At 39.9% G+C, this 18,709-nt stretch overlaps 1 protein-coding gene across 2 annotated transcripts in view; it reads right to left on the reverse strand.

The window, feature by feature from the left end:
• Positions 1-18,709, reverse strand: part of LOC107381856 (CUB and sushi domain-containing protein 1) — a 668,617-nt gene that overhangs the window by 219,382 nt on the left and 430,526 nt on the right. For both annotated transcript variants that reach the window (XM_015953775.3, XM_015953774.3), the window contains exons 9-10: positions 16,220-16,344; positions 10,449-10,570 (exon numbers count right to left, since the gene is read on the reverse strand). In XM_015953775.3, coding sequence (XP_015809261.3) covers positions 10,449-10,570; positions 16,220-16,344 — 247 coding nt within the window. The remainder of the gene's footprint in view (positions 1-10,448; positions 10,571-16,219; positions 16,345-18,709) is intronic.

Here is an 18,709-nt window from a genome sequence, read left to right on the forward strand (position 1 = left end):
ATCTTCGCCCCCCCCCCCCCCCCCCCCCCCCCCCCCCCCCCCCCCCGCCACACTTGGTGTGGAATGTGGTGCCTTGGTCTGCCTGAGTGTTCGCGGCTCCCTGGTCAGGGGGTTTAAGATGTTTGGCGTTTGTCGGACTAATCTCGTTGGCTGCCTGGTGGGATCTGTGTCCCAGGGCTCTGTTGGGTCCCCGGCGAGGCTGGTCACCTCTGGGTCCCGAGTCGCTGGGTTCCGGGTTCGGCTGACTTGGGGGTGGGAGACTGCGGGCAGGCCTGTGGGCTTGCGGTCGATAACTCCCGGGACTCTGCCGGCTGCAGGTTGTGTCCCCCTGGGGCAATCCTATGCGCCTCTCGAGGGGGGCTGGGGCTTTTCTGGTTGCAGTCTCCCTGGGGTCCCTGCACTCTGGGGCAGCTCCTGTATCTCTGAGACTTGGAGCTCCTTCCACCTCCTACACATCTTTGAGGGGGCAGATCGGTGGCCCCTCACACTCTCTATTGGATGCTCCTATAGAGAAACCTTACATATACAAGAGCGTTTTTTAAGTATCAGGCGTGACATTAAAAGCAGAAGCTTTGATGCTCCACCTGGGAGTAAATCTGTAAGGCTTGTCACCAGCATTCAGACATTAATTCTGTTTGCTTCACAGCCGGACAGGACACGGGAATATATATATATATATATATATATATATATATATATATATATATATATATATATATATATATATATATATATATTCTGAAGTTGCTATATATATATATATATATATATATATAGCAACTTCAGAATATATATATATATATATATATATATATATATATATATATATATATATATATATATATTAGCTCATATTTCCATGTTTTAGATTGCTTTACCTTCTCTTTCTGTAAATGAACAAAGGGATTTTTTATGTATCTGGAATACTTCAAAACTTACAAAACTAATACTATATTTACAAAATGATGAAAATGAGGGTAAATATTACAGAAAAGGCAAAGAATATTTGAAGAACAAGTTCAGCTGTTATGAGAATTATAAATGAGAATAGTATGTCAGTATTATAGAAGGCATGTGTCATTCCTAAATGTAATTACAGCAACAAAATTTAGAAATTGAAATATCTACATACCAGGATGTTAGACACAAGCTACTTAGAACAAATTAAATAAAAATCATCAACAGATCTCATATTTTCTGACCCCCACAATGATGAAAAGCGTGATTTATCACTGAAAGTTGTTTTTGAGAGTACACTGTTTATCTGTCTTGCATTTTTGTACACCTTGTGTCAACAAACAAACTGTCAAGAAAAAGTCTGAGCCCTGAGCTGACGAGGCCTATAGCCAGAAGTTGTACAGAGGAGAAACAGCTGCACCGGAGGCTAAATGTACTAAAAGTTCCTTACTGAGACGGAGAAGCTATGATGAGTCACTGGCAAACTGACACAACATGAGTTAGCAACCGTCTTCCAACAGACGGCTTTTAGCCTTGCAGCAAAATAAACAATGTAAAAATTAAAAACATAAACAATGTTTACTGAAACAACTTGCTTGACATTATTTCTATCCGGGGAAATTATTTAAGATATTAACATAATAAGTAGTTATTAATGAATGATTCGATCTTTTGATTATAGAGTCTGATCTAAAAATGAATGGCACTAAAATGTAATCTACATCCATCAGCTACATTAAATATAGTCTACACATTTGATGATGCAAAGGATGATGGCAGCCAAAACTTCTTTTTTGGGTAGATTTCAGTTTGAAGAGACACTTTGCAACATTTTTACAATTTTAAGTCATTTTCTTGAGCCAGTCTGTGCTAAAATGACCCTTTACAGGGTTAATGAAATGTCATGCACACCCACATCACCCCGTGTGGCCAGAATATTGCACATGCAACTTCAGAGTGCCGGTCAAGTCTGTTGGACGTGTAAAAAAATTGAGGTGACATACCTGGTACTGCAGTCAGCTTCCAGCATGTTTCCTGCATGTTTTAGATCATTAACATATCTGCTTTATTTGATTTAATGATGAATCACTCCTGTATATAGTAATCAAGGCTGGGTAGACATTTCAGCTGTTAGCTTAAGGTGATAAAAATATGAATGCACAGTAAGAGAAACGGACCCTAGGGGGTGCTAAAATCAAGCAAAACTGCCAAGTGTACTTTTAAAACAAAATGATTCAAACAGGAGTATGGACAAGAAGGATATGTTTGGGCAGAAAGAAATCCTATGCATCTGTGAGGCAGGGGGTCTCATTGAGCACCACTGCCCCAGACAGCTGCTAAAGTTATTTTGTCAAGGTAAAGCCCCAGAAATTCTCTCTCAGACCAAAAATCCCAGCGTCTATTCTCTGCTGAAGAGTGCACAAGCCAGGTGGGCAGGCCAATTTATGCACACATCTTCCAAAGAGACTATTTTATGCTGATCTGGCAGAAGGGGCAGAAGCTTTCAAAAGGTTGGACATAAGAAGCACCACAGGAACACACTCAAAGTTCACCCTAAAGAGCTTTGATTTGGAATGCACCCAGGTTCCTGGGAAGCAGCGTTACAAGACCATCGTGTCCGGTAAAGCTGTGTCTGCAGAACTGCAACCTGATAGGAAAGAATAGAATTGCACAAACCCAAAGAAAGTCTGCAACTTATCAGTCTAGAGCCAATTCCATCCCCTTTACAACATGTGCAGGTGACTTGTGCCCACCTTAGAGCTGTCTAAGCTTAAACTGGACTGATCAGCCATAGCTGTAAACATTGAGCCCTGATTTCCCTCTTCTATGGGATGGTGTTGGTCAGTGCCAACAACAAAGTATGAACAAAGAAGAAAAATCTGAATTAATCAAACCTCATAAGTTTGCTGTTGCGGATGAGGAAAAGATGGCAACATAAAACCCATCGTTAGAAAAAAAGTCAAGTCAGCTTTATTTGTAAAGCACATTTCATTCACAGAGGCAATCCAATGTGCGTTACAGGGGCAAGAACAGCACAATAAACATGACAGCATAATTAAAATACACAAATAAATTTAGATCAAATAAAATACACAAATCTAATTCAGATTTAAGAATCAGATAAAAGGCAAACAAGCGTACAGTTACATTGCAGAAGGTGCAACGTAAGAAAAAAAGCATTTATAGGTAAAGAATGCTATTGAAGTTAGATTATCATGCAATCAAAAAATCTGGTCTGAGATCAGCTCACTAGCTGACACACTGTTCTCTTACGTTGATGTCAGACGTTCATGTTGTCAGTGTGCTTATTTCGGTGTCACAGTGTTGTTGTCAGACTTAAAGAGACAATGTGTAGTTTTTACCATTAATCTCTGGGAACAACCTTCGAAATGTTGTTGAAAATAAATAAAATGATGCCCAGTTGTTGAAAGGTTTCATGACAAATAACCATAAAAATCAGGTCTAAAATACATGGGAGTGGGTCTAAGTCTCTGGGCGATGCCATATTAGATGTCATGCTTCCTTCTACGGGAGCCCGTGAGTACAAAATATGTTTACTGATTTGTAACAAACGATTACAAAACTTTCAATGTTCATAAACGCTGTTGTTTTATACATTTACCTCTTCACTAGCTGCCAGTGATGAAAGGGAGTCTGATATGATTGTTATTGTGCTGACGTTTGCACTCCCCAGGGCTTTTTGAACCTAATGGGCATCCGTTGGGAAGGTCTTGCTTGCAATGATTTAGGTATCTACTGCCTACTATTGCCAGGAAAAATACACACCGCCACTTCAAGCATTCTTTTGCCAGCATGCTGAACAAGGGTTCCCAGGACACACGAACAAGAGGGCAGAGCACAAGCACAGAGACATGTTGAGGTAATTAAAGGGCTAATGATTGATTTCCCTCTTTCCTATTCACTCTCTCTCTTTCTTAACATTTTTTAAATCACAATTGTCTATTTTTTGCTCATTTTAAATATATTTTAAATCATTTTCTAAATCATTTTTGATATTTTTACATGTTTTGTTTTGTTTTTGTGAAGTGCCTCGTGATTTTCATCTTGTGAGGCGCTATAGAAATTGTTTCTTCTTCTTCTTCTTCTTCTTCTTCTTCTTCTTCTTCTTCCACAGATTTACCAGCACTCATTAACAGTCTGTCTGACCTGCATGCCTTTGGACTATCAAACCAGAATGTAGAGTCTAGGAAGACACAGATGAAGCTACTAAGATTTTTTTTCTCACCTTTGCAAACCAAAGTCATTATGACTTGCTTTCAAATTATACAAAACAAAATGATGTTGATTCTTTTAAATAAGATGAATGGTGTTAGAACAGCTCAAACAGAACTATTTTATGTGTCAGAGTTGATTGTAACCAGGTATTATGCACAATCAGTGTGCTTCTTTTGTAGCAGTTTGTTCAGTTTATCTCAAAACGTTTATTCATTTTCCTATTTTGACACGTTTTGGCAAGCTGGTTTCCATATGGTCCAATGAAAAGAAAAGATAGAAATACGAGGGAGTTAGCCTGTTGGCTGTACCTCCGAAGAGCCCAGATGTGACCCGTGTTTGTGTGATGGGGTCCTTGCCCAAGGTCGCTTTTGTTTTGAGTGGTGAGAAAGCAAACAGATGCTCTTTGGTGAAATAACTCACTTGGTGAGGTGAAAAAAAGTGTCTAAATGTGACTGACCTGTTGCACAACCGTTGAGGCAAAAAGTAAATTGTTTTTGAGGAACAGAGATGTAGCAGTTCTGACACAGGTCCTCCTAAGTAGTGTAGTACAACTTTTCTGGGAGATTCTTTTAGCCAAGATGTTTCTTTTGACCTTCCTAAGTTAAAGATGCTTATTTCCAGAACTTTTCTAATTAAAGCTCTAAAATGCATTTTAGCGCACAATGATTGGAAGTAACAAAATTAAAGTGTAACCCCGGGCGGTCAATCCTTGTTCAGGGACAACCTTTTTATAAAAAATGTTTGTATCAACACCAAATGTTTAAAATTGAGACAGTGTGCCAGCTATTGGTAAATGCCTAACAGTACCAATAAACAGATACCTGTGGGGGAAGATTAGTGAACAAAGAGTCAGAAATGTTTTTGTTTTCTTTAGAAAGTTCTTTAAACGTAATCGAGAATTTGGAAAAGTGTTAAGTGCATATAGGTTTCAATGCAATCTATTAACAGGAAATAAAACCATCACCATACTGGCTGAAGCTTTCTCACAATGAAATGTGTGGGTTAAGTGAACAAAATGTTGACCCTGTGCACAGACATCATGCTGTTCATAGGAACGCCTCTTTCTCCATGACTGACACAAACCGCAAAAATCAATATAAGACTGTACAGCTGGCTGTGCTAACACCCTGCTAAGGGTGTAAACCCAACTTGTTTTTTTATCGTACACTTTTGATGGAAACAGATGGTTAAGATGGACAGCAGTGATATATCAAAATGACTATAGTGTACATACATTTGTGTTATAGTGAACTGCAAATTGTTCCAGTCATCTGAAAATGACTTAATGGATTTAGCTTGATGAGCTTTCACCACCATCAGGTATCTTGTCCTGGTAGTATCTGCTCCTGGTGACCAAGCCAGCAACAAAAAAACTGGTAGGGATCCGGACTTCTTTAAGCTTTTAAATCAGCTCCAGTGTAAAGTAAAGCCCTCACTCAATGGTAAAAGTTGTGCAGTTCTGGCAAAAAAAAGGTAACTTAATCAAATCACGTAAAGACAGCAGCAGGGTAAGGGTTTCTAAGCTAGCTAACATACACTTTTGTAAATACATCTCTTCATAAGCCCCACCTACTTCAGAAGAGTGAACTGGGCTTAAATTATAGACGCCAGACTAAACTGGAAAAAAACAACAGTTTCAGTTAATACTTTTGCGCTCTGTAACTCACTGTTGGCATCTGTCATGGTGGAGCCACTTGATCAGGTGGTGAGGGGTGCAAAGGCTCAGTAGCCAGGTTGGGGAAAATAAAACCAGCATATAATGTCTTATTTTCTTTGATAATTATTCATGTTAGACATCTGAAAGATGAAAAATGCACACCTAGTGTGATGCATGCTATTAATTTGAGAGATTATGTGCTGTCATGAAGCAGCTTGGGCAGTAATACAAAACAATGTGCTGCTATTAGATTCTGTTGAACCTTTAACATATTCTGGCTCCGGCCGTTATTGGTCCTTAATGGCCTCACTTCCTGTGTCGAGGAAAATTCATGAGAATCTGATAGAACGTCATTTAATGAGTCCAGCCAACACTAAAGTGATGATAATGATCCTTGCATGACAACGACCTAACATCCAAAGCCACACACACACACACACACACACACACACACACACACACACACACACACACACACACACACCCATACACACAGCCTTCCTCATTTGCTAATTTGTATTCATCAGGAAAAAGACAGCAATGATTAGAGGTTTGAAGGAAATATGTGTGAGATGATGCATTTCATTGTACATGTGTGTAAGCAGAAGAAACGGCTCACACTTGAACAAAATAATTATCTGCTCTATACTGAATGAATCAAATGATTGACGCTCACAATAACACACACATACGTTGTCAAGTCCGTTTTCTGCAGCCCACCCAAGTCTTTCCGCACTGTGACCTGGGAGTTGACAGTTCACCGTGCAACATACTTTTCACAATCTCTTGCAGTTAGCAATTAGGCTGGCAGGCAGAAAACACACAGTCAACATTCATAAAGTCAAACACAGCCTCACGTACGCAAAAAATAACACAGGCAGACACAAAAAACAGGCACAGAGCTGCAGCTTTTCTCCAAAGGGCTGACAGACAATAACAGCCTATATCGATTGTGCTGCTCTTATGCTAAATGTAACTGGGTGATGTACAGCACCAAGGATTACTTGTTGGTCATTTAAACTTCTGATTGTGACACTACATACATAGCAATGCACACACCAATATGAAAGCCCCTCTTTTCCTGTTATAGCATGTTATTGATGAAAAGAGCTGTGTGGAATAATAGTCAGACAGGAGCAACGAGGCTTGGAATAAAACACATCACCAGATGAGACAGAGAGAAATGAGAAAAATAAAACAATAACAAATTTGTCTGAAAAGAGATATTTCCTGTGTTTTTTTTATATTGTGGTTTTAAAGGTGTGGGACACTACAAAAAATGTTTTTATTATTTCTGATTATAATTGGTCACTGTGAGTTTTTCATGTAGGCTGAACATGAAAATAGTCTACCCCAATTAGTTTCTGATAGAAAATAGAAGGAGAAACGCTACAATTTGAAAAGCCTGACAGATCCACATCACACTGTCACTTAACAGTCATCAACTACCCTATCTGGACTCGCGACAGGAAGGCTGTTGTTGTGTTAGCATCGTGGAAACAGAGAACGTCTCAGCTAGTAGAAGCTAACCATTAGCATTAAACTTCACAACTCAACAGAACTTCTTTAGACATATGTTTTTTATGGTGATAAAACATCCATGTTGCAGAGCAGAGTCAGTCATAGAGTCACGTTACTGGTATCCAATCAGAGGATAGATGTCCAACCATCAGAAAATAAGAGTCTAAAACCTGCCGCCTGAAGCTACTTTCTACTCCAGCTGACTTGTACTTCCTGATTCAAGTGCATCAGAGATCACCCCCTTCCAGAGAACAACTTACATGTACAAGGCATTATACTAAAGACCATTGCACATGTATGGATTTAAACGAGTGAACCACACCTTTAAAAATGATGAATCCAACTTGTTGGCCTGACTAGAAGGCAAATAATTGTTTAACAGGAGTGTTCTGTGTTTGGGTAACAAAAATGAGCGGTAAAGGAATATATGAAAGAGTAGTTTATGACTTGTGTAGTGTGATTATGTGGAATGATAAACAAAATCTTACATGTGGTAGATTTTTACTGCCTTAGTTTGGAGGGAAATGCATTTGCTTTGACTGGAAGGATTGGATTTCTGCCACCAAAGAATCACAACAGTTCATGCAAACTGAAACCAGCATTTATGTCACTTCACAAAGTTATGTAGATTCATGTCTGTTGTTAATTGCAGATGAAATCAGTTGCAGTGATGGCAGTTACAGCATGCCTGGTTGGAGTGGACAAATTACGCTAAACAACTTTTGCATCCTTTTGTGCTGCCGTGTGAGTCTCTACTGCCTCTATAAACACTCCAAATGTAAAATAGTTTACATTTACACCTTTTTTCCCCCATCAGTGTAAGGTTTAGGAATTACATGTTTAAAACAAACTTTCAAAAAGTTCAGAGTTTGTGTCGTTGCAAATGAGGAAATAAGCATAGAATCATCTCTCACTTGGAGGAAGGCAAATGTTGCTGGAGGAGCAGCTGCTCCACTCTAAGCCCCTCTCTGATACCAGAGCTTCTCAGCTTATAGCAGCCTATGTGGGGATGTGGGCGTGTCCATTTACAGCTTGTTTACCTTAAAGTGAAAGAGCCCTGAAAGGGCTCATTTTGGAAGGTACTGAAACATGTTTTGTACAGATCGTAGGACTATTAGAATAGAAGTCCTAACTGGTCGTTTTACACTGATGGATAAAACTTGGCAAATAGACATATGTGGAAATGTAAAAACCATAAATAAATATTACCATAAACTAACGAGATGTTGTTGACATTAGGAACGTTTTAATTGACTTTGTGACCGACTCCATTATGGCTTAAAGTTAGCTCATCTGTTTAATCAGAACTAATTCCTGTTTCTCCAAACTTTCTCCAAAGAGCTCTCTATAACAGGTAAAAAATTTAATGCATGACTTTTCCACTGAACCCAACTTTAAAAGAAGTAAACTTTTACTTTCCTACAAACATATTTTAATTTTCAGTTGCTTTCATGTTTTTTTATTTTTTTATTTACTGAATTATTAATAAAAACCTTGTTTCCACTCAGATTTCCACATTAATCATTTGTTAAAACTAGCAAATCTTCAGAGAGAGTAATTTCTGCCCTCATGGTAGCAATTCAAATGAAGGCAACAAAACTCATAGAAAGTGTAAAGTGAGGGTTTTCTTTAGTTGTTAGATAAGAAATGAAAATGTGTCAAAATAAAACTACCTCCTGCCACAAAATCCATATTATATGTACTTGTGGTGCCATGTGAGAATGGTAGTGGTGAGAATGGCCGCTCGCTTTTGAAAAGCACGTCTTAAGAGGCAGCCCACTCTCAGCTGGTATAAATCAGATTAGAGACTTTATTAGAAGCTCGTAGCAACATGGATGATATGAATCTGCCCAGTAATCCACTAAAACTACGTCACAGCCCACCACTAGCTCTCAGCCACCTCTCAAAGTGCCATTTCGCTTCGCCAAGGTCAGAAAGACACCGATGGGGAACAAAAAGTCATCGTCTCCCTACTCCTCGGTCTGCCTTTTATATTTTCTATTCTCTCTCCTCAATTATACCTCACAATTTCTCAGTCCTGCTGTCCTGGTGCCCAGGGGTGAGCAGACTCCGTTTCTATCCATCTTTAGAGAAAACTTCACGTGTCGCGACGCATGTCACGTGTCAAGCACCTTTTCAGACATTCAGTGCTTTTACCTTTTCTTTCATCTCCTTCCCTAAGTAGTTGCTGAATATTCAGCAGCCTTTTACTCGTCTTTCGTCCATCTGCAGTTTTCATTGAACTCCCTGCTGTCTCACTTCCCCTCTTTGCCTTTCTATCTCGTCCCATCTTCAAACTTAGCATTTTAGACAAATGAGAGTTAAAAGGAGGCAGGCAGATGACAGAGCAGAGCCGATCACAGAAGAAGGAGGGGAGACAAGAGGAGAGGCGAGGGAGAGGGAAGGAGTAAAGAGATGAGGTAAAAGTATACAAGTGTGGGGAAATAGAAAAATAGAAATCTACAAAAAGCTCAATCTTAGACGTTGTTTGGGTGTCATTTATGAGCTCTTATAGACTTAAAATCACAAACTTTATAGCTTGTAAGAAACTAAACTCAATTCTAATCCAAGAAGACAAACAGAAAACCTCAAGACAATCAACGTCTCCTAATGGCTGAAAAATGTTCTTGTGTTGCTTTATTATATCTTTATGGCAAGCTGCAGTTTAGGCAAGTGCCAAACTCTTTGTGAACAACATTGCCGCTAAATGATTTATGGTCTTCCAGAAGCAGCCAAAAATGTAGGTTTCATATCAGCTTTTTAGAACAAAAAAATTACAAATATTCAACATTTCTTTATAGAACTGAACCAGATTTTGTATTTGTTCAAAGAAAAGCTAAAAGAAACAAAACTAAATCTTTGTTCATAAATCATCTAAAGAGTCTATTTAGTTAAAGTAATTTTATTTTTGCTTAGCATTATTATTTCAATTGTTTTCTCTGCCAAAAACAAACATGAATAAAGACACAGGGGTTTTTGTTTGATGACATATAAGATGCATATTCTCTTTATGTCATGCTGCACTGGTTGTTTGTGTTTAGCTTTTGAGGAAATAAAAATGTTAAACTAAACTCACCTTCTCAGAGTCCATTGCAGTTATGACCCACACACAGTGTGCGTTGTTCTCATACTGAACAGGGTAGTTAGGAGACGTTATGACCCCTTTGGGCCCCCTTAGATTGCTGCCACAGGTCCGAGCTACAAAATAAGAAGACAAGCAAAAAACACAAAACAAAAACAAAGTGAAATGGAGCTTCAGCAAAAAGGAAAGAAAAAAAGTTTTAGAGGATAATGTAATTTATGCTAGCAGATCACGGTCAGACATTTATCTAAAAAATAAAACGGGCTGATAATCTGTGTCAAAGTCAAAGACATTTATAGACACTGAATCTGGCTCTTTGCTGCACATTTATACAAGAAGCCTTCTCAATGGAATGCTCACATGGTTCTACATATCCTGCCTTCCTTGCATTTTGCACTGCTGCCTTTCAATTGATGATATTTTATTATTGAGTGATTCCTCAGCATTGTGCTTTTGCAGGTTCAGCAAACTTAAAGCACTGCACGAGTCAGACAAATCAATCACATGTGAAACACTTCTCTGAACTGAAATTATATTTAAGGGTGCACAACACACAAAAACACATTGTTTAGACTCAGTTTATGACATAAAAACATGTCTCCACAATTTGGTCTGTGCTGAGGTTGTGAGGTAACCAAGTTTATATTTGTAAAAATGACATGTATAAAAATTCCAATAACACACCCAATAGTATAATCAAAACTGCATAGGAGTCATAATGTGTCTGTATAAAGTTTATAGTTTTCTTTTATAGTGTGTGTGTGTGTGTGTGTGTGTGTGTGTGTGTGTGTGTGTGTGTGTGTGTGTGTGTGTGTGTGTGTGTGTGTGTGTGTGTGTGTGTGTGTGAGTGTGTGTGTGTGTGTGTGTGTGTGTGTGTGTGTGTGTGTGTGTGTGTGTGTGTGTGTGTGTGTGTGTGTGTGAGTGTGTGTGTGCTGGCGCAGCTTCATTCAGGGGCGACGTTTACTTCTCAGTATCCAAAATAATAATGAATCCTGCATACGGGAATCCCCTTTGGGTTGATTCTATCTGCCAATCGGAATTCCCTTAATGGCCAATCAGTTGGCAGTGGGTGGGTTGGACCTGTTTAGCAACTGACTGGTTGAGCACTGACAAATCCAAGGCCACCTAGATGTGAACACTTTAAATGCTCCGCCGTTCGGTCCGTGCTGGTCCACCAGATTTGAAAGCGCCAACAGTCCCTCCAGCATGCCCTGGGTCTTCTTTTAGGTGTCCTCCCGGTTGGACGTGCCCAAAAATCCTCATCGGGGAGGCGTCCAGGAGGCATCCTAACCAGTTGCCCGAGCCACCTCAAATGGCTCCTCTAGGTGTGGAGGAGGATCAGATCTACCCCGAACCACTCCCAGATGACCAAGCTTCTCACCCCATCGAGAGCCCAGACACCCTGTGGAGAAAGCTAATTTTTGCTGTTTGTAACTGTGATCTCATTCTTTTGGTCACTATCCAAAGCTTGTGACCATAGGTTAGGGTCGGAATGTAGATCAACCGGAAAATCTTCCGGCTCAGCTCTTTCTTTAACACGACAGACCGGTACAAGGCCTGCATCACTGCACACGCAGCACCAATCCGCCTAGCGATCTTTCCCTCATTCATGGCCGAGACCCTCAGATACTTAAAATCCTCCACTTGGGGCAGGACCTCATCCCTGACTCAGAGAAGGCAATACCCTTCTCCAACATGGCTTTGGAGAAGCTGACTCTCATTCCAGCAGTTTTAAAACATCTGATTACAAAAAGCCCTAAAATTATTAAATTGCACAAAAAACACCAATGTATACTGAAACTTCCTTGCAACAAAACACGATGATTCATGCCTCTATTGTTTTTTTTTTCTTTCCCAAGTGCTTTTTTGTAGAAATAACAATTGTGTTTGTGACACTCATTGTGACATTTCTTGGCTAAGTGCATCACAAAGTTAACCTCCTGTTATTTCTTCAAGTGGATGTTTGGGCAAGGAACAATTGTAATCTATCAAAAGTTTTTCATCAATCCCTCCAGGGCACAGGAATACCAAAAGGGCTAACTTGACAGTTTTAACAGTTTCCCTCCTCCCATTTTTTTAAAGAAAACTGTCAACCAACTGAAAATCTTTTTTATTTTTCTTGCCCCTTATCCCTGGAGGAGCAAAATAATTTTAGACAAGAGGACACAGCATACCCGCAGGACTCTTACGGATCAAACTATCAACGGTTTGCCTAAAAAAAGTTAACACAAAGTGAGGACGTTGGCGAACACAGTTTCAGGTAAAAAAATAGGAAAACATAAGAGACTGAAGCCAGACAGAGGTGAAAAGAAGAAAGCAAACACATTCAACGATTTTAATTTGAGAAAAGATGAACAAAAAGAGACAGAGGAAAAGCATGAGGCAAGAAAAATATGTGAATTGTCGGGAGAGAAAGGGAAAGAAAAGAGGACCCCAGATGACTGATCTGACTATTAGTTAGAAAAGAGAGCTGAAACAGTGTGGTACACACTTCTACGTGGCCTCACAGAAACACATTCATTGTAATTCATCCTAGAAACCAGATACTAATTAACTGTAAAGTCTCAGAAGAGAATGAGAGAGGCTCACGGGTTTGAATCCCACAAGAGTGATCACACCAGATAATGCAACACACCAAAGCTGAAGTGCACAGTAGACACTTTTAACCTCTGCTTCCCTGCTAGCAGCCTACTGATCTCTCTCTCTCTCTCTCTCCTCTTCTCAATCTTACTACTCCTTTATGTCTGTTTGTATTTACACCCTCAAATTATTTTGGTGCAAGAGATCTAACGAGACGAATAAAAGTAAAACAAAATGAACATACAGTTTCCAGCTGGTGCTCGGTTCACGCTGTGTTTTGTCATCCTGAAAACTCCCCCTCTTGAATTCCACTAAATATATCTTTTGTAGTATGAAAGTATGACAAGGAGTTGTTCCTCATTTCCTAAATATAAATTTTCTGAAATTGCAACTTTTTTTTGCTTCTTTGATAGAAACGAAAATGTAATATGTAGTGAGTGAAATACCCATTTTCTGTTCTGCACAAGTCACATGGATAAATTCCATTTTAAACATCTTAAGAACACCAGTTTATGTAACACAAAGTTATTTCATTCATTCAGGGAGCATGCATTGAGAAGTGTAACAGTTAGATGTATAAGTTGTACGTCAATCTGTCACGAACTCCTCCCCCTGACTCCACTACCCAGCATTCTCGCCACCACTTCCCATCATTCCTGCTATCAACATGGCGGCTGACGTCATCACGCCGACAGTACTTAAGGAAGTGCCGGCATTTCATTCATTACTCAGTCATCGTTCTCACCAGACTTTGTATCGAGTTTCCAGGCTTACCAGCCCTCAAACCTTCAAACCTGACCTACAGGAGATAACCACGCTGGTTATCTCCATCACTCCGCATCTGGGCAACAGATCCTCTCAACCACGCTTCAGCTCTGCCACCGAACCTGACACAATCCATCTTCCTGCTCCCAACATCAGACCCTGCTCCTCCCCCTGAAGTGAGTCTCTGGTGTGAAACCTTTCTCCCCAGGTCAGTTTAGGATATGTGGCATAGCCGACAAGTGCCGGGGGCAACGGTGGCACAGGAGTTAAGTGCTCGTCTGGTAATCAGAAGGTTGCAGGTTTGAGCCCCGCTTAGTCTGTTAGTGTTGTTGTGTCCTGGGCAAGACACTTAACCCACCTTGCCTGCTGGCGGTGTTTGGAGGGACCGGTGGCGCCTGTGTTCAGCAGACTCGCCTCTGTCAGTGCGCCTCAGGGCAGCTGTGGCCACAATGCAGCTCATCCCCACCAGGGTGTGAATGGGTGAATGACTGATTGTGTTGTAAAGCGCAAAAAAAAAAAAATAATAATAATAATAACTAAAAGAAAAGCATGCTATAGTTTCTCATGAAACTTTTTAGAGCTAGCTTAATTCTAAATCTGGATTTTCCCTTTCACAGTTTGACTCTCACATAATTGATCATTTCTGACAGGAGGTGCCAGTATCATGGATTTAGGCATGTGAGCTGTGGTCTCAGAGAGTCACGCAGTCACAACACAGGCACAAACACACATACACTTAACGACACACACGTCGACTCTATAACGCAATGTGACAGGGACCCTACAGTACGTGTCTGAGCACAGGGACTGGCTGTCCGTCAAACACACCAACAGTTCAAGGCCAAGGCTGCAGCAGATTTTAGCTGTGTGACATTATCCTTTGGATACTTGCTGTCAGTGCGTGTGTGTGCTTGTGAGTGTGTGCACAGACACATTTTGGTGTGTTTGCTGGCTGGCTGCCTTTTCATTGTGGAGCCCAGTTGGGCATTGTCTGTAACTATGAGGGCGGTGCGAGCCCATGTTGCTTCTCTGCCATTCACATATATAGAAAAATAAAATGTTAATCCAGCTGAAATCATCATCGTCATCATGTAGCCATCTATACTTTTGGCAATTTCAGACATTATCCTTCAGAATTTGTTGCATTGCAACACATATGTGCATCTGGAATAGAGACTTATAAAACTGCTGACTGAGTCAGTGAGGAAACACAAAGATCTAGGACCAAGCTTTAAGTAATGCAGCTTTGGAATGACAGCCTGGGGCTTTTCGGCTAAAGTTATTATAATATGCAACGTCTGCATTATTATTTCATCACTTTAATATCATAGGAAATCCTCCAAAGACACATAATTACTAATTTAACCCAACATGATTTAATTGTTTGTGTGGCTACATTCCAATAAAGCTGTCACTGCCACATAAAACCACGGCTTCCCAAGATATCCTAAAAGAATGACAAAAATATATTAGGAGTATGAGGCTTTTGCATTGCTACGTCTTGCTTCATGATGAGCATGCAGGTCTGGTTTTATTGCTCCATTACCTACTGCAAAGCATAGAAGACAGGTCTGAATCTGCACCTTCAGGTTAATAATACTTGTGATAATAACTGTGCTTTGCCTGGGTAAGGTTAAAAAATAAAGTCCTTGACCATGACACAGAATTTCAGATACACACGTCAGCAACTGACAGCTACATTCCAATCATTCTGATTAAAACTGAGAAATTGTTAAGAACTAACCAAAACATTACCCATAAAATGGCTGAACTGACTGTCAGGAATTGAGATTCTGATGACCGTCCTGATTGAAGCATGAGGTCTAAATAAAATCCCCCAGGAGCTGAAAAAGGTCTCCGGCCTCAGACTCTATGTATTTAAGCTTCTACACAAACCTATAGTCATGAGCTTTGGGTCATGACTGAAAGAATGAGATCGCGGATACAAGAGATAGGATGAGGAGCTCGGTCATCCAAGAGGGGCTCAGAGTAGATCTGCTGCTCCTCCATATCAAGAAGAGCCAGTTGAGGTGGCTCAGGCATCTGTTTAGGATGCCTCCCGGACGCCTCCCTGGTGAGGTTTTCCGGGCACGTCCAACCAGGAGGAGACCCAAGGGAAGACTGAGGACACGCTGGAGGGACTATGTCTCGCGGCTGGCCAGGGAACACCTTGTGATTCCCAGCCCTAGTGGCTGGTGAGAGGGAAGTCTGGGCCTCTCTGCTTAAGCTGCTGCCCCCACAACCCAATCCCGGATAAGTGGAGGAGAATGGATGAATCACTTTTTTGATTAATATTTTTTTCCTATATTTTTCACAAACACCATTAATCTCAATGCTTTAGGGGACAACATTATAAGATGTAGCTATGACATGCAAACACCTGAAGACATTTAAGTTATGTTGGTGAGAAAAGATCTTACTTCTGCAGATGGGTCTGTGGTCACTCCAAGCAGCCAGTGTGTCAGTGACTCGTTGGCAGGTGATACTTTTAGATCCGTGCAGAACATAGCTGTCATCACAGCTGAACTGGACACTGGAACCAATTCTAATTGGAAAGAAACAAAAGTGACAACAATGTGTTAGGGAAGGAGCATTTTTTAATACTGGTTAAAAGAACAAAAATACAAGAAATTGTAGAAAATATTTTGCCAATACTTGTTTATTCATTAGCTTTTTCTTTCTGCTTCAGTCTTATGGATGATGTTTTTCACAGTTGTCAGTATTTGTTCTAATCATTCTTGTGTTGAAAATCTCTTTTGAACACAGTGGGTGAAATCCACTCATCTAAGTGAAGATATGTCTCTAAAGTTTACTGTCTCCTTCTTTAAGCAAACACAACACCCAACTCCACTCGTTAACTTTTTACACTTTTTCAACAGGAACTGACAATGCCAAGTAAAAAAAACTTCCAGAGGTGGCATATCTGGGATATTGGAATTGCTAAAATAGCATAACAAATCTGAGACTTGTTGTGTACCTTAGGATGTTCATGTTCTTAACATCCATGTGGTTGTTCCTACTCTTTCACTGTATTTTTACTCATAGGAAGAAAACATAACCATCTAATTTTTTCAGATATGCATGTGAAATAATATTCAACTAGAATATGTTCAGCTCGGTGGATATTTTTCTTTATACCGGTGTTAAAAGGTGTAGCACCAGGGCTCCATGCTTGGGCCTCTTCTTTTCCCTTTTTACAAAAGCGTCCATTTTCTGTATATGGTCCTAAGAATGAGACCCCTCTCCTTGTTAAGCAGTGCCTGTCACTCAGCATTTTTTAAACGTGTTTTAAAGGAATTTCCCACCCTTAACTGAAATGTTGCCTGTGCCATATTCCCCAGAGTTAGATAAGTGGGAAAATGCATTTTGTAATCAGCCCAGTCATTCTCCTAATCTGGCAGTATATTGTATACTTGGTACGCTTGGTTACAGTTCTGACCATCTTTGGTTTTACGTTAGTTTTTCTTAATATTTCATCAAAGTTTATTGTTTTATGATGCATTACTTTGATCGTGTTTTCCTATGATCCTCTGCACAGCACTTTGGTGAGCTCCGACAACTTGTGTAAAGTGCTCGATAAATAAAGCGGCCTGGTATGGTATTGTATAGTATTGTGTGGCATGGTTTGGTATGGTATGGTAGTGTGTGGTATGGTGTGTTATTGTGTGGTATGGTGCGGTGTGGTACAGTACGGTGTTATGTAGGTATGGTATGATATAGTGTGGCATAGTATGGTATGGTGTAATACGGTACCATATGGTGTGGTAGTGTATGGTGTGGTGTGGTGCATTACAGTACAGCATGATACGGTATGGCATGATGTGGTGCGGTACAGTACAGTGTGATATGGTATAGTAAGGTATAGTGTGGTATAGTATGGGAAAGCATGGTGTGATATGGTGTGGTATAGCATGGTATGGTATGGTATGATATGGTATGGTATAGTGTGGTATAGTGTGGTATAGTATGGTAAGGTAAGGTGTGATATGATGTATGGAATAAAAACATTATAGATCAGGTATCAAATGATGCTCTTATTTTATATGCAGATGACAATGTTATTTACTGTCCATCCCCCACATTACTTAAACTACCCAATATGAACATATGTGCAGCTTTTGAGGAAGTACTGTCTCATTTAAAAAGTCTAAAATTGGTGAATGCTGAAAGGCTGAAAACACCCAAATGCATGTTTATTAACTGGTATAATAAACCTGAACAAAATTTTTTCCAAGTTTCTGTGATAAACTTCATCCAGGTTTTGAACTTTGGCTTTGAGTAAACAGGTCAAATATACAGTTTTGGGATTCTACCATATATTTTTGATACTTTAATTCATTTTATATCAAATCATGAAAAATGTGTCTGCAAAGAATGATTCCTGCTCATGGATCTTCTTTGAATGCATAAGAGAAACACCACAACATAGTTGCTTTTGCAGCTAAGTGTCCAGCTTATGAGGACGAATTGTCACTTTTTTGCCACCCTTACTTGCATGAAATATCTACATGTCTACTGATTAGATAATGACCACTGTGGGTGGGTTATTTGTGTCCACCACATTAACTTTAAGAAATCAGCATGTCAGTCGAGAATTTTTTGCTGCAATCCTTTGTGTAACCCCTGTATGACTGGACCCTGGAGAGAGGGACTGGGACATGAAAGCAGCCCTGGAGTCTAACCTGAGGCTACAACACAACACAATCAGCATGAGAACACAGCAAGGCAAGATTGTCTGAATACCCCACTGGTAGCAGACAGTACTGTACAACTGAATAAATATGTACCTGTACTGTAAATGTAGTAGAGTCAGAGTTTTACTATCATTTCTAAACTAATGTGAAGTACTTTATGCAATGAAACATATGATGTTTTGAAAATATTATTGTGCAGTGGCTTCATACAAACAT

This window comes from Nothobranchius furzeri, chromosome 9 (assembly GCF_043380555.1).
Source record: "Nothobranchius furzeri strain GRZ-AD chromosome 9, NfurGRZ-RIMD1, whole genome shotgun sequence".
Classification (NCBI taxonomy): domain Eukaryota; kingdom Metazoa; phylum Chordata; class Actinopteri; order Cyprinodontiformes; family Nothobranchiidae; genus Nothobranchius; species Nothobranchius furzeri.